The sequence below is a fragment of the Rhamphochromis sp. 'chilingali' genome (assembly GCF_963969265.1).
Source record: "Rhamphochromis sp. 'chilingali' genome assembly, chromosome: 7".
Taxonomy (NCBI): Eukaryota; Metazoa; Chordata; class Actinopteri; order Cichliformes; family Cichlidae; genus Rhamphochromis; species Rhamphochromis sp. 'chilingali'.
The window spans coordinates 32,854,395-32,881,840 of record NC_137934.1 but is presented as its reverse complement, the minus strand read 5'-3'; the positions used below and the strand labels follow the sequence as shown (position 1 = coordinate 32,881,840).

The 27,446-nt window shown below is 40.6% G+C and overlaps 2 protein-coding genes across 2 annotated transcripts; both read right to left on the bottom strand.

Moving 5' to 3' along the window:
- Positions 1-4,067: 4,067 nt before the first annotated feature.
- On the bottom strand, positions 4,068-18,041 carry cp (ceruloplasmin). The gene is made up of 24 exons (XM_080887609.1): positions 17,748-18,041; positions 15,972-16,216; positions 15,665-15,877; positions 15,232-15,405; positions 14,999-15,090; positions 13,720-13,882; positions 13,490-13,628; positions 13,261-13,400; positions 11,990-12,130; positions 11,859-11,903; positions 11,543-11,757; positions 10,843-10,993; positions 10,479-10,691; positions 8,796-9,000; positions 8,113-8,252; positions 7,788-7,916; positions 7,461-7,567; positions 7,321-7,376; positions 7,151-7,222; positions 5,579-5,670; positions 5,332-5,471; positions 5,192-5,248; positions 4,361-4,466; positions 4,068-4,273 (listed from the first exon to the last, which is right to left on the bottom strand). The coding sequence occupies exons 1-24, from the start codon at positions 17,906-17,908 to the stop codon at positions 4,248-4,250; spliced, it is 3,222 nt and encodes a 1,073-aa protein (XP_080743735.1). The 5' UTR covers positions 17,909-18,041; the 3' UTR covers positions 4,068-4,247.
- A 901-nt stretch (positions 18,042-18,942) lies between these two features.
- On the bottom strand, positions 18,943-26,095 carry tm4sf18 (transmembrane 4 L six family member 18). The gene is made up of 4 exons (XM_080886808.1): positions 25,819-26,095; positions 22,816-22,884; positions 22,109-22,251; positions 18,943-20,162 (listed from the first exon to the last, which is right to left on the bottom strand). Exons 1-4 carry the CDS (start codon positions 25,996-25,998, stop codon positions 19,964-19,966), a joined length of 591 nt encoding a protein of 196 aa, XP_080742934.1. The 5' UTR covers positions 25,999-26,095; the 3' UTR covers positions 18,943-19,963.
- Between the last annotated feature and the right edge of the window lie 1,351 nt (positions 26,096-27,446).

Sequence of the window (27,446 nt, the reverse complement as noted above, 5' to 3'; positions counted from 1 at the left end):
CATAGTGACACCTGCATTAAACAGTCTACATTTCCCATGGTTCTCATGTAAATTTAATGCAGGAAATAAGAAGAGATGTACATTAAATGTACAAGTTTACAGAAAACGAGACCTCATACTTGGTAAAACAGATAAACGTGTCTGGGACGTCTGAGTTACTTTACACTAATTTGTGTCTTCAGCTCTGCAGGAATTCTTACATTCATTAAAGTGGCAATCCTGCCACCTAATGGTGGCCCAGACTGAGCCCTCACTGAAGTATTGCAATGGACTGGCATTTATGTAGTGCTTTCCAGTCTTACTGGTTACTCCAAATGCTTTATAGTACAACCGCATGACTGGCTGTGACACATGTCACAAATGACTGGCTGTGTTTCACAGCAAGAAATTTAAATAAGTTGTTTATTCTATGTGCTTTAAGAACTTTATCTCAATTGCACACCTATGCCCACAGACATAACCATTAAGACCCGTTTTTGTTTGTTTGCTTGTTTGTTTGTTTTCATTCACTGCTGACATGCTTACAGCTGGCATTCATTATACTTTATCACATAAAGTATGATAAAGGGAATACAGTGCCTAATTAAAAAGCGTAACCGGGAGAGAACAGTGCAAAAGTTGCAAACGTTGTTTATATTTTAAGATTATTTAGAGATCTTAGATTGTGAAATTCACTTTCCCACTAATGTTTTTGCTTTATTTGCTAAAAAATAAATTGTAGCATAAATGAACCACATGAATGAGATGTGACATCTTAGACAATTACTTAACCAATTTTTGGATCATAATCATTAATTTAAACGTAAAGCATGATTGTATGATTAAAGTATGACACATGAACATACATGTAAAACTCCCATTATGTCTACTTAGACTGATATTTAAATGAGGATGTTTGCATGAGTCTAACTTAAGAAGTTTTAGCGGTTAACGGTTTTTAACATCTGTAGAAGAAATTAGCTTCTAGAAATTTTGACCTGGAAATTGGATAAAAAAACCAGACCTGGGTACCGGTTTAGCTCAGCGTGTTGAGTGGGTACCCACATGCCATATAGCTGAGTCCGACCCACAGTCCTTTGCTGCATGTCTTCTCTCTCTGCGCCTGCTTTCCTGTCATTTCTTTACTAAATTTATCTAATAAAGCTGAAAAAGGCCACATAAAAAGAAAAACCAGACCTATGGTCAGTAATTAGTAAGCAATGATTGTTGTAAAACAAAAAAGTTCCTGCAGTTTCTTTGAAACATTAACTTTTCAGAGAAGGAAACCCAGTGACCTATAATTTAAAAAAAAAAAAAAAAAAAAAAAAAAGGGGGGGGGGTGGGGGGGGCAGGGATAGCTCAGTAGGTAGAGTGGTGGCCCCATGATCGGAAGGTCGGGGGTTCGACTCCACTGAACGGCTACCCTGAGGTACCCCTGAGCAAGGTACCGTCCCTACACACTGCTCCCCGGGCGCTGCACTGGTGGCTGCCCACTGCTTCACTGGGTGAATGGGTTAAATGCAGAGAGAACTATTTCCCTATGGGGACTAACAAGCTCACTTTACTTTTACTTTACAGAGGTTTACCTCAAAGACTGAATAACTGTGATGGCCACAGCTGGATCCTCTGACACAATGATGTACTCCAGCAGCTGCTCACCACTGAGTGTATGCTGTGGGTTTTGCTGCACAGCCTTGCTGAGCTGTTTAATATACCGCTTGGTGAGTCCCTCCATTGTCTAGTCTGGGTGACCCATTCCTTCTGCACAGGAGCATTTTGTATTCGGTTGCCTCAGTCTGCCACAACTGCATAGCCTCAGAACCAAAATCAAACCACTTGTTTATTGTTTTCTAATATGAGTTTATTTCCTTCTTCAAAGTATTTGATTGTGTCAAAACTGTCTGATTGTTCACTGTTTCTTGAGAAAACTTAAATGAAGACACATTTAATATCTGATGTTCTGCACACAAACATGCACAGTCACTCAAAACATAATAATATGCAAGGACTAAAATCTGGACATTTTCCATTTTTTTTAGTTTTTTAAAATACATTTTTGTTGATTATTTCAAAGGATCATATAGTATATTTACTGCCCTCAAAATGCATGCAAATAATAGGTCTGATTTCAGCACACAATTTACACGGATCGCTCCGCATTTTCTTAACTTATAAATACCAGCAGCACCACACAGCATGCAGGGAAACAAATCATTTACTCATGTGGCACAGCACCATAACTGAACCTGGCCTTCAGCCTCCTCAGCTTCTTTTTTCCACATCCCTTTAATCCAAGTTTCCTCTTTTGAGAATTTCATGAATTTATATTTACTGTGTGATATCACAGATATAATGTGGTATCATATCTATCTAATAGACTCCAATTTGTACATGTAAATGGACAGTCCTCTTCACACACTGGGGTTAATTATGGAGTTCCACAGGGTTCAGTGCTAGGACCAATTCTGTTTACACTATACATGCTTCCCTTAGGCAGCATCATTAGAAGACATAGCATAAATTTTCACTGCTATGCAGATGACACCCAGCTCTATCTGTCTGTGAAGCCAGATAACACACACCAATTAGTTAAACTGCAGGAATGTCTTAAAGACATAAAGATCTGGATGGCCGCTAACTTTCTGCTTCTTAATTCAGATAAAACTGAGGTTATTGTACTCGGCCCTGAAAAGCTTAGAAATATGGTATCTAACCAGATTCTTACTCTGGATGGCATTACCTTGGCCTCCAGTAACGCTGTGAGAAACCTTGGAGTCATTTTTGACCAGGACATGCATGTCCTTCAACGCACATATTAAACAAATATGTAAGACTGCGTTCTTCCATTTGCGCAACATCTCTAAAATTAGAAATATCCTGTCTCAGAGTGACGCTGAAAAACTAGTTCATGCATTTATTACTTCCAGGCTGGACTACTTAAATTCATTATTATCAGGATGTCCAAAAAACTCGCTGAAAAGCCTTCAGCTAATCCAAAATGCTGCAGCAAGAGTCCTGACAGGGACTAGAAAGAGAGAGCATATTTCTCCTGTTTTGGCTTCCCTTCATTGGCTTCCTGTTAAATCCAGAATTGAATTCAAAATCCTGCTCCTCACATACAAGGTCTTAAATAATCAGGCCCCATCTTATCTCAATGACCTTGTAGTACCATATCACCCTGTTAGAGCACTTCGCTCTCGCTCTGCAAGCCTACTTGTTGTTCCTAGAGTATTTAAAAGTAGAATGGGAGGGAGAGCCTTCAGTTTTCAGGCCCCTCTTCTGTGGAACCAGCTTCCAGTTTGGATTCGGGAGACAGACACTATCTCTACTTTTAAGATTAGGCTTAAAACTTTCCTTGTTGCTAAAGCATATAGTTAGGGCTGGACCAGGTGACCCTGAATCCTCCCTTAGTTATGCTGCAATAGACATAGGCTGCCGGGGGATTCCCATGATGCATTGAGTTTTTCCTTTCCAGTCACCTTTCTCACTCACTATGTGTTAACAGACCTCTCTGCATTGAATCATATCTGTTATTAACCTCTGTCTCTCTTCCACAGCATGTCTTTATCCTGTCTTCCTTCTCTCACCCCAACCAGTCACAGCAGATGGCTCCACCCCTCCCTGAGCCTGGTTCTGCCGGAGGTTTCTTCCTGTTAAAAGGGAGTTTTTCCTTCCCACTGTTGCCAAAGTGCTTGCTCATAGGGGGTCATATGATTGTTGGGTTTTTCTCTGTATCTATGAAGCGCCTTGAGGCGACTTTTGTTGTGATTTGGCGCTATATAAATAAAATTGAATTGAATCGAATCGAATTGATAATCTCATCAAATCAGATATTTTTTTTGTCAAACACAATTACCAAATCATATACTTAAAAAGGAAAGACTACACACACACACACACACACACACACACACACACACACACACACACACACACACACACACACACACAAACAGACAATCTTGACAACTGTGACTGATGGCTCCATAAATGTGAACTGTAAGGCCACAGTGTCCCCTGGTACTGATACTGAGACCCAAACACAGTAACTTTGATTTTAAATTTATTTTTTAATTATTTTTTCACTACAGTCTGGCAGTCTTTAGAAAAGTTACTGAGCAAAAATGATTATAAAAAAGACATTTTATTATACAATAACTGTTGGTAATGCTTGATTCCATGTTAAGTTTCTGCTATGCATCATTAACGGAGGCATTTAGTAAACTGAGGCACTGACATCGTCCTTTTACTCGTCTCTCACTTTTCCTTCAGCCAAAGATTCCACTCTTCTTTGCTGTCAAAGACAAACAAACAAGTTATCACCAACACAGCATCCTCGTTTTTATTTGCCTGAATTTTTCTGCTCAGACTGGTTCCTTACGTTTTTCAGTAACAGTGTACATGGCTTCCATGCCAGCTTTAATGTGGTCTGTGACGTGACAGTGGAGCAGCCAGGTACCAGGATACTGAGGACGCATCTTTACTGTCTGAAAAGAAAGTAGATAGAAAATCACATGACTCAATAGCAAAACAATTAGAGTTCAATTTCCTAATTCTGTTGGATAAATTGCTTAGAATTTGTGTTTTAAGGTGGTTGTCATGGTTCTGGGTGCTTTTGACCCAGCTTTTTGTGTCTCTTGTGTTTTTATGACTTGTTGTGTGATGGTTTATTATTCTTAGAATAACCTCAGGATTACCACCATGTTTACCGTTGTACATTTAGGCTCCCCTCATGTCTTTGCCCCCATTCTGTGTTTGTGCTTATGTGTGTTGTGTCCTTGTGGTTTATCCATGTTTCCCCGGTCCAACATGTCTCTCGTCTGCCTATTCTTCACTCCTGTGTCATGTTCCCCAGTTTCCTGTTTTATTGTGTAGGTCTTGTGTTTCCATGTTTCACATATCTGGTTTTGCTTCCCCGTTGCCTTGTCTAATTAGGTTCAGCTGTGTCTCCATCCTGTGTGCCATTTCCTTGTTACCTTATGTGTATATTTAGTGCATTTCAGCCGTGTCTCTCTAACTTTCACTCATCTCCGCCCACTCCTCCCTGCTTGCACTCTCTTCATAACCTCTCTTCTCTCTTCCTTTGGATGGTTGACCACATGCAATTAAAGTCATCCACCTTCATGCTAGTGTTAAAGTGAAACACACCAGACCTTAACGTCAAAGAGGAAAGACTCAGCTCTTAAAAGAAGCCATTCCTTTGAAATCTCACCTGAAAGGTGGCTGGAAACAGCTCATACACATCAGCACGGTGAGCACCTCCACCCAGCTGCAGAGAAAAGAGCATTTGTGAACTGCGTTTATATACTGTGTGATTGTGTGAGAGGGTATTTTTGAATCATTTCTATATACCTTATATTCCACACTATGGCCATGCCAGTGTGCTGTGTGTATGTCCACTTCATTGCCCATTCCCATTAGGTACCAGTACACCTTATCGCCCACCTCCATGTTCAGACCATTCAGGTTAGCATACACATATCCATTGATGGCTGCACACAAACATGCACACATTGTAAAGAAAAAATATATATTTTTATGTGTAGATGAAAAAACAAAAACGTTCAAAAATCCTTTTGTACGTGTCTGCTTGTCTCACCGTGCATTTTGTTGCTCTCTATAAAGTCTTCATCATCCTTTAAGTTTGGGCGAGGGTTCCTGATCTGCGCTCTGATGTTTTCATCCAGATACCTGTAGTTTAAGCAGCAGTCATAAATATACAGCCCTTCCTGTTTCAGGCGGCGCTGCAGGAAAATTCAGCTAAACATCATATCCTGCTGTCCTGGTCCTCAGAGTGGATCTCTGCTTCTGTTTTAGAATTCTGTTTGCGTATTTAGTGTTGGATCGATGTTTTTATTTCCTCTTTTGTGACTGAGGCTCTGTTTTTTCTTTAATAATGGATTGCATTTATATGGGCACCCAAAGCGCTTTACAATGCCACTATTCATTCACTCTCACATTCACACACTGGTGCAGGCAAACCACAGTTGTAGCCACAGCTGCCCTGGGGCAGACTGACAGAAGCGAGGCTGCCATATCGCGCCATCGGCCCCTCTGGCCAACACCAGTAGGCGGTAAGGTACAGTGTCTTGCTCAAGGACACAACGACCAGGACAGAGAGAGCTGGGGGTTTGAACCGGCAACCTTCCGGTTACAGATGAGCTTCCCAACCACATAAACTACGGTCGCCCCATCACCTTGTGATTTTCTAGGAATGGGTTTCATTCTTTTTGTTTTTTGGGGTTTGGTTCATGAATTTGCAGTAGTAGTCACTGTCCTCCTGAGGACTGTCCTACAAAGTGAGATTAATGGCTTAGTGAGCTGTGTTGAGTTTAAAGTCAGAGTTTTCTGTTTCATAAAAAAGAAACTAATAATAATTAATAATAATTAACTAATAATTACTTATCATACTGATATACTTCTTATGATTACTTATTAACAAACAAACAGAGGCTCAATCGGTGATAAAATAGTTAACTTGAATTTAAATGTTTATTTTACAGCTCTGTGCAGGGTAAAGTTTTTTTTTTTCTTTAAAGAGCGATGTTTTTTCTGCACAATCAATCTCCATAAATTTGTAATTTATTGTAATGTTATCAGCATTTTATCACCTGATAACATCTCTAGTTATCAGGAGGGGACACTCCTGGGAATCGTTTTGTGTGGACTCCTTTGAGAAGTCACGTGGCTTGTGAAACGCCCCTTTAAATGCGCAGAGTGCATACAGAGCCTGAAGCGGAAATCACTGCTTAACAGGGTAAGCTGATGACCACCATCATAATACTTGTTATCTCTTACTGGAATTTTAGGTTTTGTCGAGCCAGCTAAGGCAAAAAAAAAAAAAAAATGGCTGTATTAACCTTTGTTCTGTTGATTCATGTGTCAGTCTTCACGTGTTTCAGTTATGGTGTTCATGTCCCACTCTGCTTTTGTAGTTACCTTGCTTTGTGTTTTACTTTCAAGTGTCTTCTCCTGATTGATGTCACCTGTCTCTCATAACTCAGCTGCACCCATTCCATCTGATTTACCCTCCGTGAGTTTGCAAGCATGTGAATTTAAGGAGGATTATGTAATTTTGAATTGGAATTAAGAAATTGGGTTGGATCCTTTTACTTCAAATTTGTGTCATAGAGGAAGCAGAGGTTTCAAAGGGAATCTATCTGCTACTTACCAACTCTCATTCTCGTCAAAAACCAGGAAAAGCAGTGCAAACTCTTCCACTTCCTTCTTCAGTCCTAAAGTCCTGGAAGACGCAAATATTTTATCATACTTTATTATGTGGTACTGCATAAACAGAATGTGTGCTGTGCTGTACATCAAGCAGAACATGTAGATACTCACCTGCCCCAACTACGGCGGCAGACGACTAATGGACCAATCAGTCCGCTGTAAAGGTCCTGGAGGGTTAGGGGGACAACATGTAAGTCTGTGAGTACTTGTTGTTGCCTGTGCTGTGTTTGATCTTGCCTACATCATCGTACCTTTGCAACATCAACAGTAGAGTAGTACGCTGACACAGAGCACTCCTCTTGCTCTGTTGTTGGTCCAGTGTTCTTGTTGACATACCAGTAGTAGGTGTGAATTTCACCTGAGAAACACATTGTAGTTTTCAATGTTTTGGACACCATTTATACATTAAGAACATGGCATGATCCATTAGAGAGGGAATACTGTATGCCCTTTCTATGTTCTCAAAAAAACACATTTATTCTGCTGAAGTCATAAAAAAGTTCCACAGTGACTGAAATTGTTTATTGATTGTGTCCCTTTGTTCCATCCGCTTCTATTATTTCTAGGCATTTCTGTACCTGGTTGGGTTTGGTGGACGCTGGGGTTTTCTGTTTTGACTCCGTGTGCATGAATGGAATAAGGTCTGGTTGCCATGTTCTTGAAAACCACCTTAACTTTGTCTCCAACATTAGCGTGAATCATTGGACCTAAAGAGAAGGCAAATGTTTTAAGTACCAACTGGAGCTTAAGACGTTACACGATTAATCATGTGTTATTTACAATATGTAGCACAATCAGTGGCTTTTACTGCACCAACAATATATTCTCGTCAGAGCTTCAAAAACTTTATGGAAAAATATGAATTTGTACAGTATGTGTCAGTGGTCTCTTCAATATACTCACCCATAATGCCGAGATGCTCCATGTCAGCGGTTCTTTCGACCTGTTTGGTAAACTTGTCACTGGTGAACTGTCGGTAAACGACCTTCTTGTAACGAGAGCCTATGAATCCACCCTGCTTGTCCAGAAAGACGGGGGCAGGACTGCAGCGAGAGAGTCACCAACACATTTTGATTTACTAAAACAGCTGCAGTTCCACTATAACAAGTTTTCACTGTTATATAAGAGGCAACCAAAGAAAACTCGATTTGCCAGCATTACTATTTAATTCTTTCTCAGCGCTCCTACCACAATCTACGACAGTTTCATATCCTAAAAATAGTATAGTGCTCTGCTATATACAGAATAAACTTTATAATATAATACTGACATCTGTTTGGTTGGTCACTGTTATTTTTGTGTTCCTATTGTAATGTCCAAAAGCAGTTTATTACCATAAAAGGCATTAAGATACTCAGAGTCTGCATGTTTAGAGTAATGAGCATTCTCATGTAACAATGGGACACTTTTTTCCCTAAACTTTACTAAATTTGTTATTGTTTTCTGTGATGTTTCATAAGCTTCATAAAATAAACACATAATGTATACTGTATAAAGGTAGACGCACAAGAGTTACATATATGTGCTGCTGGTATACTGTATTTGTTTCCACGGCAGCTCTCAGGCTCGTGCCCTACAGCTGATACCTCTCCATGCCGCGGAACATCTCCACCTCCCAGGTGCGGTTTGGAGCGTAGTCCCAGTCTATTTCCATGGCAGCGATGTAGTAGGTTTTTGAATGTAACATCATCTCACTCTGACGATGAAGTATGCTGCACTTCTCTACCGTGTAGTTGGCCCTCATCCCATTACGGTAATGGTTCACTGTAGCAGACACCACCTCAAACTGACCTAAAACACATACACACACGCAGATACGGTAACACACAATGTGACTGTTGGATTTACAAATGTGCTCTTTTGACTAAATTCTCTGGTTTTGTTGTTTTGTCCAAATGTTGTTGTTTCTTAACACTTTTTTTTACCTTCCTAGCTCAGTCTGCAATGCACCAAATCATGACACTTGTCCTTTTTTTGGAATTAGCTCTCAAGTCTTCTCACTCAACACTTCTTGAAGATTTAATGGCCAAGGTCATAGTAAGGGTAATTGTATTTCATGTTTACTGAAATCATTCCCATTTACTGAACTATCCAACAAAACAAATGATGAACAGTCTGTGATGCCTTAAAAATATGTAACATTTCAACAGTACCTTTTAGCTTTTGTGCCCTGAGTCAGTCTACTAAGAACTGCAACCTACTGTCACAAATCAATGTGTGCATGTTTGTGTGCAGCCATCAATGGATATGTGTATGCTAATCTGTCACAAATCAAAGAAATGCACCAGCATAGCTCCCTGACTTAAGCACATTTCCTCAGGGTAATGTCTTTGAGTAAGAAGGCTGTAAATGTAAATTCAGCAATGATTCAGGCTTATGTATCAGAGTGACTCATGCTGATGGATGTTAAGATTCCTAATCATGCTTCGGTAGGAAACCTACTTCTATTCATGGCATGATGCACACATAGTAATATGATATGTTGTAAACTGTTTGCATTTGCTTGGGAAAAGACAGAACCTCAGTAGAACTGGGGGTTAAATTGCATGAAGGTCATTCGACTGATTTTTAGTTTTAGTCTTGTTTTCCACTGAATTATCAGTTCTGTCGCTGCTGTAGTTAGCTAATAAATTAATGTAAGACTGATAGCAACAGCCAACTAGACCAACCCAGTGATGTCACGTTCTTTACTCGGACAAAACGGCGCTACACATGCTCTAGAAACTGTAACTTCAAGCACTTATTTATTAAACCCAGCTTCACAGACATGGCACTCATGGGATAAATTGACCTTAATACATTTAGTGTTTCATGTCCACTTCAATGGTTCTTAACACCGCTGTCATGGCAACTTCAATTCAATTCAGTTTTATTTATATTTTATTTATTTATTTCAAAAAGTATCCAGTGGACCTTTGATTAGACCAGTTCTGGCCCACAGGGTGCATCTTTGACATCACCCATCTAGGTAAATCCATGTCTCTGCTAGGTCAGACCAGCAGATAGTCTGACATTTTTAATTAAGTTTAATCTGTTTTGTTGTGATGCCATTCTGTTTAAAATAAAAGAGAGTAGTGTCAATCATTTTCAAATGATTAATGTAAGTTTCCTATTGGCAGCTGCTGTAGCTGCCAATAAATCAATTCAACCCATCTTCCTCTATATTTCATTTGAACTTGAACTTTGGGCTTTTACTTTTTTGTATGCATGGGCCACACCTAAAGTGTAACTAAACAGAACAACATAAATAAGGGTTCAAAGCTCCATACCCATGCTGTCCGGCTCCATAGTGACAGTGTGTGAGATGTGAGGGAATACGCTGATGGTGTCCCGTCTGTTCTGCTCATAGATGAAACGGTTGCCCTGGAAGTAGAGACTGATGATGTCTGTCTCTGACCCCAGTCCTGACAGGTGCCATGATACTTTATCGCCCTTACACATGGTCAGCCCTGGGAGATTGTTATACACGAACCCATTGATGGCTAAAAAGAAATTCACAGAAATATTACACACAGAGATTAGGTACGTTATGGTGAATTGCTGAGCCAGTAAAGGGACATTAGTTGATAATAATAGCTGTCCCCAATTTAACTATTACATGGTGATTAAAATGAAACTTCACACTGTACCCACCATGCATTTTGTTGCTCTCGATGAAGCCCTCGTCCTCCTTGTTGACAGTGTTGGGAGCAGTAGTGAAAGTCCTAATGTTGTCATCAAGATACCAGCTCAGGTTCTCATCAAATACAGTGGCCATGAGGTGAAACTCTTTATTATAGTTTTTCTGCATGAAAAGAGAGAGAGGTGAAGAGGTGATGTGTCAGATTTTGCTTCATTAATCCAGTAAGGCCACAAAACATTGTTTTTTTTTTCTTTTCTGTGATGTTAGAGTGGGACTGAACACTCAGGTTAGGAAGAGATTTTCCAGGCTGGAGACAGGAGCCGTGGATAGTCGATGACTAAAGCCAAAAGCACATTTTATTGATTTTAAGACGATCCGCCTCTTTGGATGCCACTGTCAGGAATATCAGGATGTCAGGAAGATTCATTCTTTTTGTTATAAGAAACTGCAACATTTTTTCAGTCTAACACAAGACACGTGTTTCAGGCCAGCAGAACGAGTCCTGTGTCATCAATATTTTCTGTGTAATTTACTGATAATTCTATTTGAGTTTAAAAAACATTTATATGTCCACTGCACAGCCTGGTGTGAATCATTTTATTCCAAATATATCTACCTTTATAATACCAAATTCAGGAGGATGTAACTTGCTCTGTAACCTGAACCACACAATATGTTGACTTGCTGGGTTTTTTTTGTCTTTCCTCTCACCTGTACTCCCTTCTTCAGCGATTTAGGTCGACAAATGAGAAGTGGCCCCACCAGTCCAGAGCTGGTGTCTTTAACAGGGTCCACAGCAGAGTAGTACAGATAGGTCAGACAGTCAGCCTCCCCTTCTACGGGTCCAGCACCTACAGGCACCATCCACTCATAGATGTGCACCATCCCAGGTCTGACCAGAGCAGCAGGGGGAGGAGTCACCACCCCTACTCACGCATTTCCACAGAGAAATGGCGAATTCTCATTAGCAATAATAACAGCATCAACAAAATGCTAAATGGTACTCCAACTGCAGACTTCCACTTACTTGGCAGCCTCTTCAGCTCCTGCAGTTTCTTATCTGTATAAGACTCTGAAGAGAGGAAAAGAAGAGGAGTTCAGATGGATGAAACAGATATTAACACTGATAGCATTACTTATGAATGTACATGCATTAACCTTCCAACTCATTGTGATACAGTGTGCCATCCTGTTCCACGCTGTACTGTACTCCATGAGGTTGTATTGTGTAAGGCCGACTGGCTTTGTTCTTGAACACCACCCTGATAGTGTCTTTCTCTTCAGCCTTCAACACAGGACCTGGAAACATTAACGTGCAACGTGCATAAGATGCTGTAAGGGTGCAATATAGTTTTTAATAATAACAGCTCATAAAATTAGAGGGATTATCAACATGGTTTAAGACACTAAACCAAATGAGTTTGTTCAAATATGAGTTAAGGCAGTTTTTGGAAATGTTCCACAACTCTGCTGTGCTTTTGAATTGCAATAACTCTATTTCTGGCAAGCAATTCATTCAAAAAACCTGTAATTAACTGAGGCAGTTGTGGTTTTGTTAGCGTTTGTGCGCTTGTGTCATTCTGTCTGCAAACGCAATAGCTCGAAAGGTATTGTAACGATGGTTAAATGTTATTTTACAGTGACAGGTTGACACTGTTGTTATTTCTTTAAGATACATGTTTGGTTGTGCTGCAGGAAAAAAGGGAGTTAATGTGTGCAGGAAGGGGAAGGGGGGTCCATGTTGTTGTGTGACTGTGCGGGGCAGAAGTGAGGTGTTGTATGAGAGCACTCTCCCCGAAGTTGCCTGTGTTACCGAATAAACGGACAAACTGAGATCAAAACGTCTGGTTCTTGAGAACATATGGGAACGCTACAGTATGAATGAACTCTGAAATTTGATGTAATCTTTGCTTAGAGCGAACTGTCAAACTGATTAAATAAAGCGAGGCCGTAACTTACTGATCAATGACAGCACCGAGCCACGGTAATTACTAATTAAGAAACAACTGGATTGTTTTGTGTTTTTATTTTTAACATTGGCACTTGGCTGCTCTAATTATTGTCTCACTTTATTAAAATCAAAAAATGATTTCATTTCTTGTTCCAGAGAAGCTCTGTTGTGTGTGTGTGTGTGTGTGTGTGTGTGCGTGCGCGTGCGTGCGTGCGTGCGTGCGTGCGTGCGTGCGTGCGTGTGTGTGTGTGTGTCTGTGCGTGCGTGCGTGCGTGCGTGCGTGCGCGTGCGTGCGTGTGTGTGTGTGTGCGCGTGCGTGCGTGCGTGTGTGTGTGTGTGTGTGTGTCTGTGTGTCTGTGTGTCTGTGTGTGTGTGTGGGTGGGTTTCGTTTCTGGGTTTTGGGTTTGTTTTTTTTGTTGTTGTTGTTTTCAGATTTTAGCAACATCAAACTTTCCAAAACCACGCAAGCTTGAATTACCCAGAATTCCAAGGTGCTGGTCCTCTGGGCTGCGGAGCATCTTTGTCATGAAGGTGTTGTCAGTGTACTCCACATAGCGAACCTTCTTATAGCGGCTTCCAATGCGGTTTCGACCTCGGGTTACAAACGTTTCTGCCGCACTGCTCACACAAAAGCAAAGTTCAAATTAAGAAAGATCTCTGCAGACCAGCAGTCCTCTACATTCCTGTCAGTTTGTACAGTAACTAACCCATCTGTAGGCACTGTAGGAGCATAGTCCCAAACTTCTTCTTCAGCGGCAATGAAGTACTGTCGCTGCTCTCCATAAGGCCGGGGCTTGTGGACATTGGGGAAGCACTTCTTTATCTCAAACAAAGCCTGCATTCCAGCTGGACAAAAGCACAAAAAAACAATGTTGAATACATTATTAATCGGTGTGCAGAAATGTATCCTTCCCTGAATTGTAATTCATAATCTCACCCATCAGATGGTCATTGACACTACATGCCAGCAGCCAGTGTCCTGGGTTGTCAGCTACCATTTCCGCTGTGGTGCTCAAAGCAGGAAAAAGACTGATTGTGTCTGTATGATGGTTCATAGTGGTCAGGATCTGACCATGGAAATGGACTGAATGCATGTCCACCTGTAGATAAATAATATTTCAATAATGTTACACAAGGAGGTGAATGTACTAGAAATCCTTTTTGCAATTCTGAAACTAGCAATAATAATAATGAAAGCAATCTGTACCACAGAAAGTAACACATGCTCACATTTTTATTAAACTTGAACCTTATCTGATTAAAGACTATCAGTAGAAAACTTCTGCAACAGTCTCAGCAAGGCAAACTTAAATCCTTAAAAAAGCTGAACCTTTGAAAGCACAAGCTGTGAGACTGACTGTATTTGCAGGTGTCTCATGGTTTAGTTAGCAACAATTAGGATAATGCCCACAGCCCCTTCTGTCTTTGAAAGACTGTCTCCTGAGAGTTGAAAGTAGGTGGAAGAGAGCCTGGAGAGGTGGAGAGAAGAGGAATGTCAGCAGAAACATGTGTGTTAATGAGAGTGAGGCTGGTGGAAAGGTGAACATGCAAGGAGTAGAGGGAGGGAAGATGGACAAGTTTAATTAAATACCTGGAGCCAACCATCCAAAACAACAGACAGCACACAAGAAAGGTGAAGAAGCGAGTGTAGACAGGGTGGAGTGTGCTTGGAGATGAGTGCCAGGGTGATTTGTGACAGAAGGATAGCAGCAAGAGTGAAAGGGAAGGTTTCCAAGATAGTAGTGAAACCTGCTGTGATGGATGGTTTGGAGACTGTGGCACTAATGAAAAGACAGGAGGCCAAGCTGGAGGTGTTGAGATTTTTGTGGGGAGTGGCCAGAATGGACCGTATTAGAAATGAGTTCATCAGAAGGACAGCTCAGGTTAAGCTGTTTGGAGGCAAAGTTCAAGAGACAAGATGGAGATATTATGGACATGTGCAGAGGAAGGAAAGGCAGGAGAGAAAGAGGAAGACAACAGAGAAGATTCATGTATAAAGTGAAAGAGGAGGGTCAGTGTGAGCAGGGAACAGGGTGAGATAGAGGCAAATGATCCACTTTGGAACCCCCTAAAAGAACCAACCTGTTCTTCTAAATGTTTGTAAACATTATAAATTGAACTAAATGTTTAGATTAAATGCTCAGTTGAATATTTTGAAAATATTCTCTGTAACAGTAATATTAAGAATAGAGATGTGATAATATAACATAGATTACCTCATTGCCTAATGCAAACAAATGCCACTGGATCTTGTTGCCTTGGCACATGCTCAGTCCACGAAGATTACCATACAGCAAACCATTAATACCTGTAATACATAGCGAGGGTAAAATGGTGCAGGGATGCAAATGCAAGCTTGTAAGCGTGCATGCTGGTGATATGCTAATTGTTAGCATGATATGTTAATTGGGATAAATAAAGTCTTTCTGATTCTGATGCTTCCTCTCACCATGCATCTTGTTGCTCTCAATGAAGTCTTCGTCCTCCTTCAGGTTTCTGGCAGGATTTGTGATGTATGTCCTGATGTTTTCATCCAGGTACCAGCTGAAGTTCTCATCTGACACCATGAACAGCAGAGCATACTGGTAGTCTGCTGAACTATCGCCATGTAAGTCCAGAGTTCCTGCAGAGGAGAGGACATTTAGAAAGACAGGCAGTGCTTTACAATACAAAAGAAAAGGGGGATGAAAAATAGATATAAATATAAAAATAAACACGTTTTTAAAAACTGTCTATTGTGTTCTATTATGAATCTATAATGTAAACATAGTTACATAATGTTAACAAGAGTAAAAGGTAGAATGTTTGTCTCTGAAAGACACTGGACTATAAATAAAATATATTAAAGTTGTACTTAAGTAAATTTAGTGGAGTAAATGTACCTCTCTTACAGACGATGAGGGGCCCTATCAGCCCTGAGTTGATGTCTTTTGGCGGGCTGACGTGGGAATGGTAGAATCTGGTCATGCAGTTGCTGTCATGTGATGTTGGGCCGTGGGATTCTGCGAGGGTCCACTCATAGGTCACTGTTTGACCAGGAGGTACCGAATCATCTCGCTTCAGCTCTGGACCCGTGCCATCTGGGTAGAGTGCTCCTGAGGAGTGAACCCACAAACACAGTCACAGTCACACGCATGTGTTAACCTTTCCACTCCACTCTAGTAGTACGTCCGTTTGTGCATTTCTCACCCTCGTTGCCTTTAGTATAGTTCAGACCATGTGGGTGGGCGCTGTAAGGTCTGGACGCTGTGTTCTTCAGGTGGACAATCAGTGTATCGCCCTCCTCAGCCATCAACAGAGGTCCGAGGTAACCCAGCCATTCTGCTTTTGTCAACTCTGTCCTGTAGGTGGCGTCGCTGTACTGCTTATAAACAGCCTTCTTGTAGGTTGAGCCGATACGCTGCGGACCGCTCTTTAAAAAGACGGAGGCTTCTCTGTTGAGGGGTTCAGGCAGAGATGCATGAGAGTGGTTTTGTGTATGTGTCCTTATGTAAGTTAAAACACGTAAAGCTTCTAGAGAGACTGAGTGTCTCTAACACTCTTTTTTCCGCAAATGACATCATGGGTCAGATTTACTAAAAGGTTAAGGTCCCAATGGCAAAAATGCGCAGGATCTTTCTTCCTGAAATAGCACCGCAAATGAGATAAGAGAGGGGAAGCTGGAAAAGAATCTATATGTTTGATATATGCTTATGCTTTGATATATATGAATAAAATAAAATATATGAGACTGGAGCGCGATTTATCCAAGAGAAAGGCTGCACTTTGGCGAACACTTCCCAAATACACCGAAATCTGTAATAAGATATATGATGTGTAGAAGAACATAAAACACAATTGAGTGCTAATGATGATACTGTTAGTAAGTGCTCAACTGCGTGACTGTGCGCATCGAGTAACGAGACCGTTCTCACTCCCACAGCATAACGTACCAACGCGTCGGGATGACAACGTGTTGAGTAACACCGTTACGCGCGCTGTGTGAGGCTGTGCGTAGAGATGCATATGAAAAGCCTGCTATGTAGGCTATTGCAAGATGTAGACATTAATCTTTGGGGTCCTATGGACTAGAAAAGCGCTATACAAATGCAGGCCATTTACCATTTAATCCAACACACTCATACATTCCCCGACAGACATTTCAATATGTGATATAACAGCGGTGACATAGAGAAGTAAAGAAAGACAGAAAAAAAATACAGAGTGACTGTCGAGGAAAGACATGCAGAGACGTTTTATTGGGTAAAAATGTCAGACTTCAAACTTATCAGCTCACTATAAAAAGTAACTTGGCTAACAGTAAAACAACGTATACACAACTCTTTTGTATACGTGTGAAGTTCAGATCAGCTCGATTCTCATCATTTCGTAACAAGCCCAGTAGGTTTTCATAGAGGAGCACAACTGAGATTCTGGGAATAAGAAAGGGTTACGGGACAGATTAAAAATTTTCACACTGCTCTAACAGCTCCAAGCCTTCCTCTCGCTCCAAATGAATAACACTTAATGAATCAATTTTGCATGATTCGTTTAAATATTAAATAAAGAAAAACTCCTACAAATACACGTGCAAAAGGCCAGCTGCAAAAGCACCGGGCAAAGTTTACGCTCCACCTCTATAATAAATAATAAGTAGTTTTTTATCACCAAAAACTGATTTTATGCTGATAAGTCTGGTCCTGTGACTACAAGATGAAGCACGTGTACCATCACAGTGTCTTCATATTAACTTATATATTGTCATATGCAGTGCAATGCGTTCAGTAGGCTATAACTGTGTTCTTATATTAGTATCTGCTGACCATATGTGATCATTCCTGTTTGTCAATTGCTGTTGAAGCAAATATTAACATGTCGTGTTGGGGGGGGGGGGGGGGGGGGGGTTAATTGTACCCATTTTGATTCTTTATTTCATATTGATTTATGACTCTGTGATAAAATGGAAAATGTATCGTGCGCACTTACTCATCGTCCTGGATTGAGCGGTTTTGGATGATGTTCATCCCAGTTGGAGCATAGTTCCACGACACCTCTTCTATCTTTAGAAAGTACTCTCGTCTCATCCCGGAAACACATGTTACCACACAAAACAACAGCAAAACAGCCCTTAAATCCAGCCTCAGCATTTTTGTCCAAAATAAAAGCTGACAGTGGTGATAATGATAATGATGACTCTTGGTTTTATTTGAATTATTATTAATACTCAGAACTTGAAGATAAAGACCCACGGCGCAGAGAATTAAAAGTCTTGGATGTTTGTCAACCAGTGTGTCTCAGCGACGTTTAAAGCTCTGTGTCTTTATACTGCGTCAGATGACTCGCAGGCTGAGGTCAGCCAAGCAGGACCGAGGGGTCACTGACCATCAGACTGCCAGGTGTTCGATCAGCAGGCGAGACTTGCATAAGAACACAAACAGTTTTGTTCTCGTAAATCCAAACACCAAGAGATTAGTCTTAACCTTCATCATTTACTCCCTTGTAGATTTTCACTACAGCTCAAAATAAAGTTTTTAAAAATCAACATCGTTCGTTTAAGAATCCAAAGATTCTTATCTGTGTCAAATCGGAGTTTTTTTCTGTTCAGCAAAAAAGTCCAGTGACGTTATATTTAGCCAATTACGTAAAAGTGGACTTTTGAGTAAATGTTTGATTTTAAATGCAAGGGGTTAAATGTTGAAAACGACCTTGTGTCACAACCAGATTCATTTCACTGAGCCAATAAAGATGTCTCTGTGTTTGGGTTCATTACTTGTGCGTTTACTTTGCTAAAAGTCAGTTTATGATAATTAATTAATACTATTCCTAATCTATCTTTGTGTAAAGGTTCTCAGAACAAGGAGAAAACGGTCGCTGTGCACACAGTTTAGGGAGGGGACACTGCTAAAAAAAATGAGCACCAATTTGCATGGCTCTCAGGGTTAAAGGCAACAATTACTCAATCTGATAAATATCAGTATCAGTCAACTCTGGAAACTCTAGTACTCAGTACTCACTAGTATTGATTACAACACACCACAGGAGCTGCACACAAAAAAATCCACATTTTGACCTCAAAGGACATGATTGCATTTGCGTCTGGGATATTTCCCCTCTACAGAAGCAACAGTTTGATTTTTTGTTTTGTTTTTAAATAATAAAAAAAACTCTGGATGCATACATATAAAACAGAAATTGTTCGTTTTTATTCAAGGCAGCACAAACAAACCATACATTATAAAAATATGCCACTAAAATATATATGTGTGTGTGTGTGTGTGTGTGTGTGTGTGTGTGTGTGTGTGTGTGTGTGTGTGTGTGTGTGTGTGTGTGTGTGTATATATATATATATATAATGTTTGTTAACACTGGACTAGCATCTGAGAAACATTAAGACAACAATTTACAACAAAGTATACTGAAAATTAAAATAGATGTAAAAACATACACGCACACACACGCACACATGCACAAAAAGAAAATCGGCTTGTGTTGCATGTGTGATCCAACACACTGCAAGTCCTGGGACCACAAAAATAAAATTAGACATAAAGGGCACATCACTGTGCTTCATTTTAGCCAAGACGGCACATTCAAAGACTATAATCATGGCAACACGCACTGTTTCTTGCAAAAACACCATTAACCAGGGAAAGGAAATACCCAAAAGAAGGTAATGTTCACATTATCAAACAATATCAGGCAGTTGATTTGATACTGATTGCTCTGTTATTAACGTAGTTCTCTTCAGGCCTTAAAAATGTTAACACAGCTGTGTAGCATACAACATAAAACAACAGTGAAGAAACTGAGCAAGCCTGTGCACCACGTTTGACAGACTTTACTTCAGTAAACCTAATACTCCCATCCTCTCTTACTATCTGTACATGTTGGCTTGCTATGCCTGCTTTTAAAGTAAGTTACAATGTCCTACTTATGGAATAAAAAAAGTCATACAGAGCTACATTGTTGCAGACACATATCCCGGCACCACGGGTGACTTTGACTGAACTTGAAAATAAACTGATTACAAATCTAACCTGGCTGACTGGAGATGTGGTGCTGTAATCAAACACACACACGCACACACGTTGCAGTGAAGTTATGTGTGGAGACTTCCTTTTGTGCTTGTGTCCATTACTGTAATGTACATGTACGATATGGTTGTATCTATATGCATCTGTGGTATGTCTGTGCAGATGAATCTAAGCATTAAGACTGTACTCCTGCTTGTAGCAGCAGGGCCGGCAGACAGCGTTGACTAGGCCATTTCCCAGCTGTAGGAGACAGATGATGAACTCCAGCACTGCCAGGCCCAGTAAGACACACAGCAGAGTGATGTTCCACTCTATGATGTTAACCGGCTGAAGGCACCGTGTCCACGTTTCTGGCTGCAGAAGATACCTGGGACAGAGAGTAAGTGTGATTATCAAAGAGCAAGTCACAAACTGGTGAAGGCATAACTCATAGGTGTCAAACTCTGGCCCGCAGCTTAATTACATTTGGCCCGCGAAGCCATACCAAATTACTATTAGAGCTGGCCTACTGGTATTATACAGCTACTATATATATATTGTTTAGTATTAAGCTTTGCTTGTTCCATATTCAGTTTTCCAGCAAAACTTATTTGAGTCCATAAGAAAAGATTCATTCTTATATCTGGAGAAAGATTTTTTTTTTTCAATAAATATTAACGTTAGCCCACGACTTTGTTCCAGTTTTGAATTTTGGCCCACTGTGTATTTGAGTTTGACACCCCTGGCATAACTGATCCAGAAAATTAGAGCAAGTGCTGTTGTGCTACATTCTCTCCAGAAAGGCAGCAAAGACTCAAATGCAGAAATCACCCCGACCTGGTCACGGCAGATGGCTGCCCCTCCCTGAGCCTGGTTCTGCCTGACTTTTTCCTTCCTACTGTTGCAAATTTTTCTTAGGTGCCATATTTTCCGCACTATAAGCAACACTTAAAATCCTTTAATTTAATTCTAGTTTTCACCTAAACACAATATACCATGTTCTGACTGAAATTTAAATGACCAGTGAGCAGCAGGCTATAGTATGGAGTGACATATCAGTGTCCAATGTGGGGTTTTTTATGTGCAAGTAAACCATCAACACTGACACAAATACAAGAAAACTGCCTCTGAATAGCTGTCCATTATGGATGAAAGGGTTAAGCACTTTAAGGAGACTATTGTTGTGATTTGGTGCTACATAAATAAAACTGAAGCGAACTGATAAATGAAGCAGACAAAATGTGATGAGTTGATTCAAAGTGTTAAATTAAAAGCTTTCCTACTCTAATTTTAAAGATGAGGCCTTAAGGGAGGACAGTGCAAGTGAGGGAGGTCACTTGTAGACTGAAGAATCATAATAAACTATCAGAGACAGAGCAAAAGCTTTAAGAGTGGTCAAATCAACAATCTGGTGCTTTTTTAGAATAAATGAATGCACAAATCATTTCAGCCTGAAAGGCCACAGACAATAACTAAAGTGTATGATACAATTATTGACAACATTATTTATACTCCAGAAAAACATCAACTTTGCAACATCTAACCAAGTCTATAGTCAAGACCTTAATATATAGAAATATAGGGTTTACAGACATGTACAAACTGCTGGTTATGGAGCAAAAATGCCAGACTATACCAGTAAATGGCTATACTCTCTGCTCAGCTTCAGCTAAATGCTTCAAAGCTAATCGAACAGCACAAATGCACAGTGCAAATTTTCTCAAGGTAACCAAACGGGATATTCTTCAACGGTCAAGTTAACTGATCTCATCCCAGCATGCTTTTCAGTTAATGGAGAAAAACGTGAAGGCAGAGACCCACAACTGAAGGTGACTGATCTTCTGTATTTTAATTACCTGATATAATACACAGTAATAATGCGTAAATAATAATGCATGTGATATAATCTCTTTTCACAGTTTCTGTGTAAAAGCGTGCTTTTAATAATCGTTCTTTTATTACCCAGTGTTGCAGCAATATAAGTTAGAGTTACAACTTTTTCATCTGTACTAGAAAGCTCAGTAAAAAATACAGTTGGTTTTCTGTTTGTTTTGTTTTTATACAGGTATTTATATTAAAAAATTACCTTTGTATTCAAAATACTGATAATCTTTCAGAAGACGTAAGAGAGCTGAAATAATAAACTGAATACGAAAGTGAAAAGCACGAAAGACTGCACAAGTCATTTCAAAATCTTACCTGAATACTTACTTTATGACATTTCATAGACAACATTAACTGATAACGAAACGATTGTTACACAACGCCGCACAAAACACGCACCTATGCAGACATCTACATCTTCATACACAAAGCGCTAGGATGTATCCTTACCTGCCCTTTTGGTCTGCAAAGGGGTACGACCATCCATACGAGGTGAAGCATTGGGGGCCCTGCAGGAGTGCATACCCTGATACGATGAAACAGTAGGCAGACCCCACCAGACCGACCACAGCTGCCAACACTGACCCACACATCTACAGAGGAACAGCAGCACACAAAGGGATTTTTAAACACGTGCTTTCGTGTTTTTGTGCAGCTTTATTTCTGCCTGAATGAAAAGCTGCTTCACTTATGCATTTCATAAATGAGATACAGAGGCAGCTGCCACACACACACACACACACACACACACACACACACACATACACACACACACACACACACACACACACACACACACACACACACACACACACACACACACGTGTATCTGCAGCTGTGCCCGTGGCCTGAAGGGTGTGAGCCAAGCTTACTTTGTTGAGTGTTACCTAACAATGGGGGCCTTGTTGAGTTATCATAGCTGGCTTAGAATTAGCATTCAGTTCATAAGGACACAGTGTTGGGCAGCTTAAAAACTTTACCCTTGTAATCAAGCAAGTAGTGAGAAAAAAAAGGAAAACATTTAGATTTAGAAAATGAAAATGGCAGCCGGCAGTTTGGAAATAACGGCCTGCATGTTGTGAACCCAATTTTCTGTGCAGCACAGCGTCTCCTTTGTAGATTTTTAAGCATTATTTACAGCTTAACACGTCTCTTACCATTAAACTCTCATTCCAGCAGCAACTACATTTCCCCAGCGTGGTGAAGGCAACCGCTGGAACCAGCATCTAAAAGTACAGAAAGTATTTGTTATTTGTTTTATTGACCATTAATAACACCCAATAGCAGCAATCTTTGCATTTGGTTACTAGGAGCTGCCAGAGTAATTCAGTGCTCTATACCAGCATCTCTACTGCCACCTACTGTTGATCACCGCTTACAAGTCAAATCCTGTGTTTCATTCATACAGCATATACCACAACGTTTTCTCAAAGAGCTTTGCAATCTAGCCAACATGTGGCACACTCTATCCTCAAATGTCATGTTGCCGCACTAAATACTGTACAAATGTCACCTAACAACGAATCACATATATTCAACACAATCAGCGTGAAGCTGTAATGTTCATTCAGCTGTTAGTTTTTTAATGGGACTTAGTCTTAGAGCTATTCTTGGCTTCATGTAGGTGGTGAAAAATGTGACTATTCTCCCTGAGATCCAAATTCAAAGTGATTTTAATGATACATATCATACATTGTTTGACTTTGGTCCAAAACAAAATGGCCAACCTCCACATGAAATAAGCCTGCTTTCTCTTCATTGCCCTAACAGAGAGAAACCGTTTGCTATAGCTGGAGTTAATTAATAGTGCACATTAAACATAACTTTATGACAGACCCTTCTGCGTCCCAATGGTACCAGTAATTTGAGATGGGCAAACATGAGCACAGGCCATTTAAAGTGCAGTGTGAATTGCGGCAGCTGCCACATAGTGTACTTGTGTGTACAACTCAAGAACTAAAGGCAATCCAACATTTGTTTGTTTCAGGAATTGACTTTTTATCTTCTTCATCCCTTATTTTCTGTCCTCCTCTTCCCTGTGTCGGTATCTTTTGCTCTCCTACTACATCGTAAAAGAGGAAAGGCGGTTCCCTTGGTTTAACACATTAACGTATGAACAGAAACAAAGAGAGGGATCAGAGTGTTGTTCCACATCCTGGACATCCCTCTTAAAGCCCCATCCTATAACAGAGGCAGCAGGGGAGGCTGACGACAAGCAGCGGCGGGAGGTGCACAGTGAGAAAGGAAGAGAAGGAAAAAGGAAGCCAGAAGAGCAAGGGAGAGGAAGGGAGTAACCCAAAAATAGATTATGCCCTGATTGGTTCAGTTTGCTCTTTGACTCTCAGCATTTGGTCATTTCCACAGAGAAAGATAAAGCCCAGAGAGGGAAAGACTGACACAAACTCAGACTAAAAATCATTCCTTTCTCAGACAAAGAGGCCCAAGATGGATTTTAGTCAGACTGCCCTTTTATCAGGCTTGTTTAAAAGTAATTACACTGAGAACCTTTTAGCAGTTAAAGACGTGACATATTACAGAGAAAGAGCAGGAAAGTGAGAATATACCGTGTAAGTCAGTATGGTTTTCAGGCTTCTTTCCTTTATCCTATGCAGGCCTTCATACCAACAGCTATCAATGCCGCCGTACAGACTCATCACACTCAGAATTTTTCTTTAAAAAAAAGGTTCAAAACCTGCCATAAGTGGTGCCTGTTTTTGAAAGCTTGAACATTTCAATTAAGACCAAACTGAAAAACCAGAAACATAGGCAAGGGCGATAGTGGAATGCACAACATCCAGTCTTTATCGTGTTGTTCTTCACAAAGTCTTGATGCTACAACTTGTACAAACCCTGAGCACGTTCACAGACACTCTGAGCATATTTTTTTTACTCAAAATGTGCACGTGTTCTGCTGATTAACACACTTGGTCTTGTCTGGGGGGGATTACAGTCTCTCCTCTGTTCCTCCACAAAACCAAATTAAAAGAACAGCTCCGTTCTGCTCAGTCCGAGCATAAACCCATCAGATCAGCGGCATGCAGAGCAGACGGATTAACTGTGGATGCACACAAAACTCCATTGTTCTCACTGAGCAACTGCAAACACTCTGTCTGAAAGGTGCTGATGGGAAAACGACCAGAATTTAACAAACTTTTGACGTAAAATCAAAACTCAACCAAAATCCTCTCAACTACAACTGAACTAATTTAGTAGAAGTTAAAAGCAAGTTGAAAGCATAAATGAGTTCTGACTAGTATCAACTTATCAACAAAAGCGAGGCTTTCTTACACACAGTGGCACTGCCATTGACTACATGTGCCAGCACCTGCTGCACTTACTGCTGAATGAGGGAGGCAGGAAGGTGACATAAGCATCCAGCAATTGTAATCACGCTTTTAAAGGATTTCATCTGCTAACTGGGTAGTGTTTCAGAGTCACATGGTCACGGGGTGAGAGAATGCTTCTTACACACGGCAGTGAAAATGACTCATGATAAACAATGGCTGGCTACAAATGAAAAGGAAATCTCACTACACTGAGAATCACTGAATTTCACCCTTTCACCTCATCTAAAGGAGATAGATAGACCACTGGCATCTGTCCCAAATCACATTGCTGCCACATATTTTAAATTTTCCAGAGTACGAAAAAAAATGCTTATTATATAGCATCCAAGCTGAACTTTTAGTAAAAGGACATTGAACTTTATACCATGTGATGTCAAGTTTTCAGTAACAGCTCATCAAATGGAACACAAATAAACCTTCAGACGCACAAGCTTCTAGTTTCTTCTTCTTCTCCACTACAGCTGCCAACCGTTCAAACAGCAAAAAATGAAAAAACAAACGCTATTACGATCAATTATTTTGGAGCATTTGGACAGGGTGTTGTCTAAAGCCTCAAACCTCAAAATGTCGTACATACAAAAAATATAGATAAATAACCAGCTAATTTTTCTATTATTGATTGGCAATTCTCCATGTAATACAAAGTATAAAATAAATGAATCTTTGAGCACAGTCACCATCATGACCGGAAGTTAAAAACAGATTTAAACCTCCAGATATCTGATGATCCAATCAGACTTAAACCCTAAACTATAATGTTACAAATTAAAAATGACAGAAGATGATCAAAGAGGGGGGTTTTTTTGTACTCACCAACAGCCCCCCACCTCCTAGGCCACCAAAGTACCAGATGTAGCTGGCCAGGCGGTCCTGCTTAATGTAGGTGATTTCTCCCATGGGAAACAGCAGTAGCAGGTTTGCCACAATACAGCAAAGGGCCAGAGGCAACAGAGCCAGGCCCAGAGACCTGGCAAAACCCACCGAACAACACATCGCTCACCCCCCAGAAAATCCACGCTCACAACCACAGGGTGGAGAGGAGAGAGCTCGAATGGGCTGAGGAAGGCAGAGACCGAGTGAAAGAGGGGAGGGAAGGGTCCGAGCAGCTGGGGAGGCAGGAAACGAAAATAAGTGACAAGACCCTGGTGTTTGTGTGTGTGTGTGCTTGTGTGTAACTGCTAGGCTAGTGTGTTAGATTTTCCTTCCTTTGCTGAGAAGGTTCTGCCATGACACACGTATGAGGAAGTACACACTCACAGGAAGCTGGAGGGTGACCCAATAGAACTCTGGCACAAATATAACGAAGAAACCCACAAATGTGTGTGTGCGTGTGTGTGTGTTTCCCACAGCCTCTTAGATAGCAGGGTCTTTTAGAGCACTCTTATACTTACACAGCAAGGAGCCACTTTCCCTCACAGTGACTTAATCATAAGAGCAGATCCATAATCTGGGATAGTCTATAATATTTAGTTTTAGTGGGAAGTGGGAAGTTTTAGTGGGAATCCAGATCGCTTTCTAAAAACCTTCAGGACTGCAAAGCACCAGCCTTAGCTGAGAATGGACTTTTTGAGTTTCCTACCACATCTATTTTGGTATTAGTTGGTATGTAAGGTGCTGCTCGAATTATTTTATTTATTGGTTAAAACTGCACGGTGGTGTAGATTTTTAGTATATCAGGGGAGTGGAAATTCCAGTCTTCCCATAATGAGAAAAAAATCCAGTTGAAAGTCTAAAAGAGGTGAAAACATATTCAAATCTGTGAACAAGTAAACTCGTTTTGTCATCGGACAACAACAGCAGTGTTTGTGTGATCGGTGGATGCAAAATGTGTATTAAAGGTTTCCACGCTATAGAGTAGGCAGTCATGGCTTTAAAGCGTTTGATACAATTTACCTGTTTGTTTCAGGTAATGATGCCGTAGGTCAGCAGGTGTATATAGGTCAATAAAGCATAATGTGACCTCTGTATGGATACATGTGTGTGTTTCAGATGCCCTCAACACTGTGAGCTGTTTTATAATCCAGCTGGAATTCAGCACATCCAGATCAACTGCAGGGTAAGCTGGTACTGACCGCTAACAACCTGGACTAAGGAGCTGCGTCGATTCAGGCAGATTTTGTAAGACCAGAGTGTATGTTTGAGAGCAAATGCGTGGTACCAGGGTGGCTCCAGGGGCTCTAAGGAGATCAACACTGAAACAAAGTCCAACATCGTTATTCTACAAAGAGAAATCTGTGCGGTGGGTATGTGTGAACTGGCAGCTAAGTGGTTCTCAAGATGTTTACCAACTTGCTGAGAGTTTTTCACGGATTTGAAGCCACAGCATGCACTGTAATTTATTCTGTCACTGTGCCTCTGTCTTTATGTGTTCTGTTTGTGTGTTAGACTGGGAGGCAGCAGGGCGTTTCCCAGGGGCTAAAAATTCACTAAAAGATAAAGCT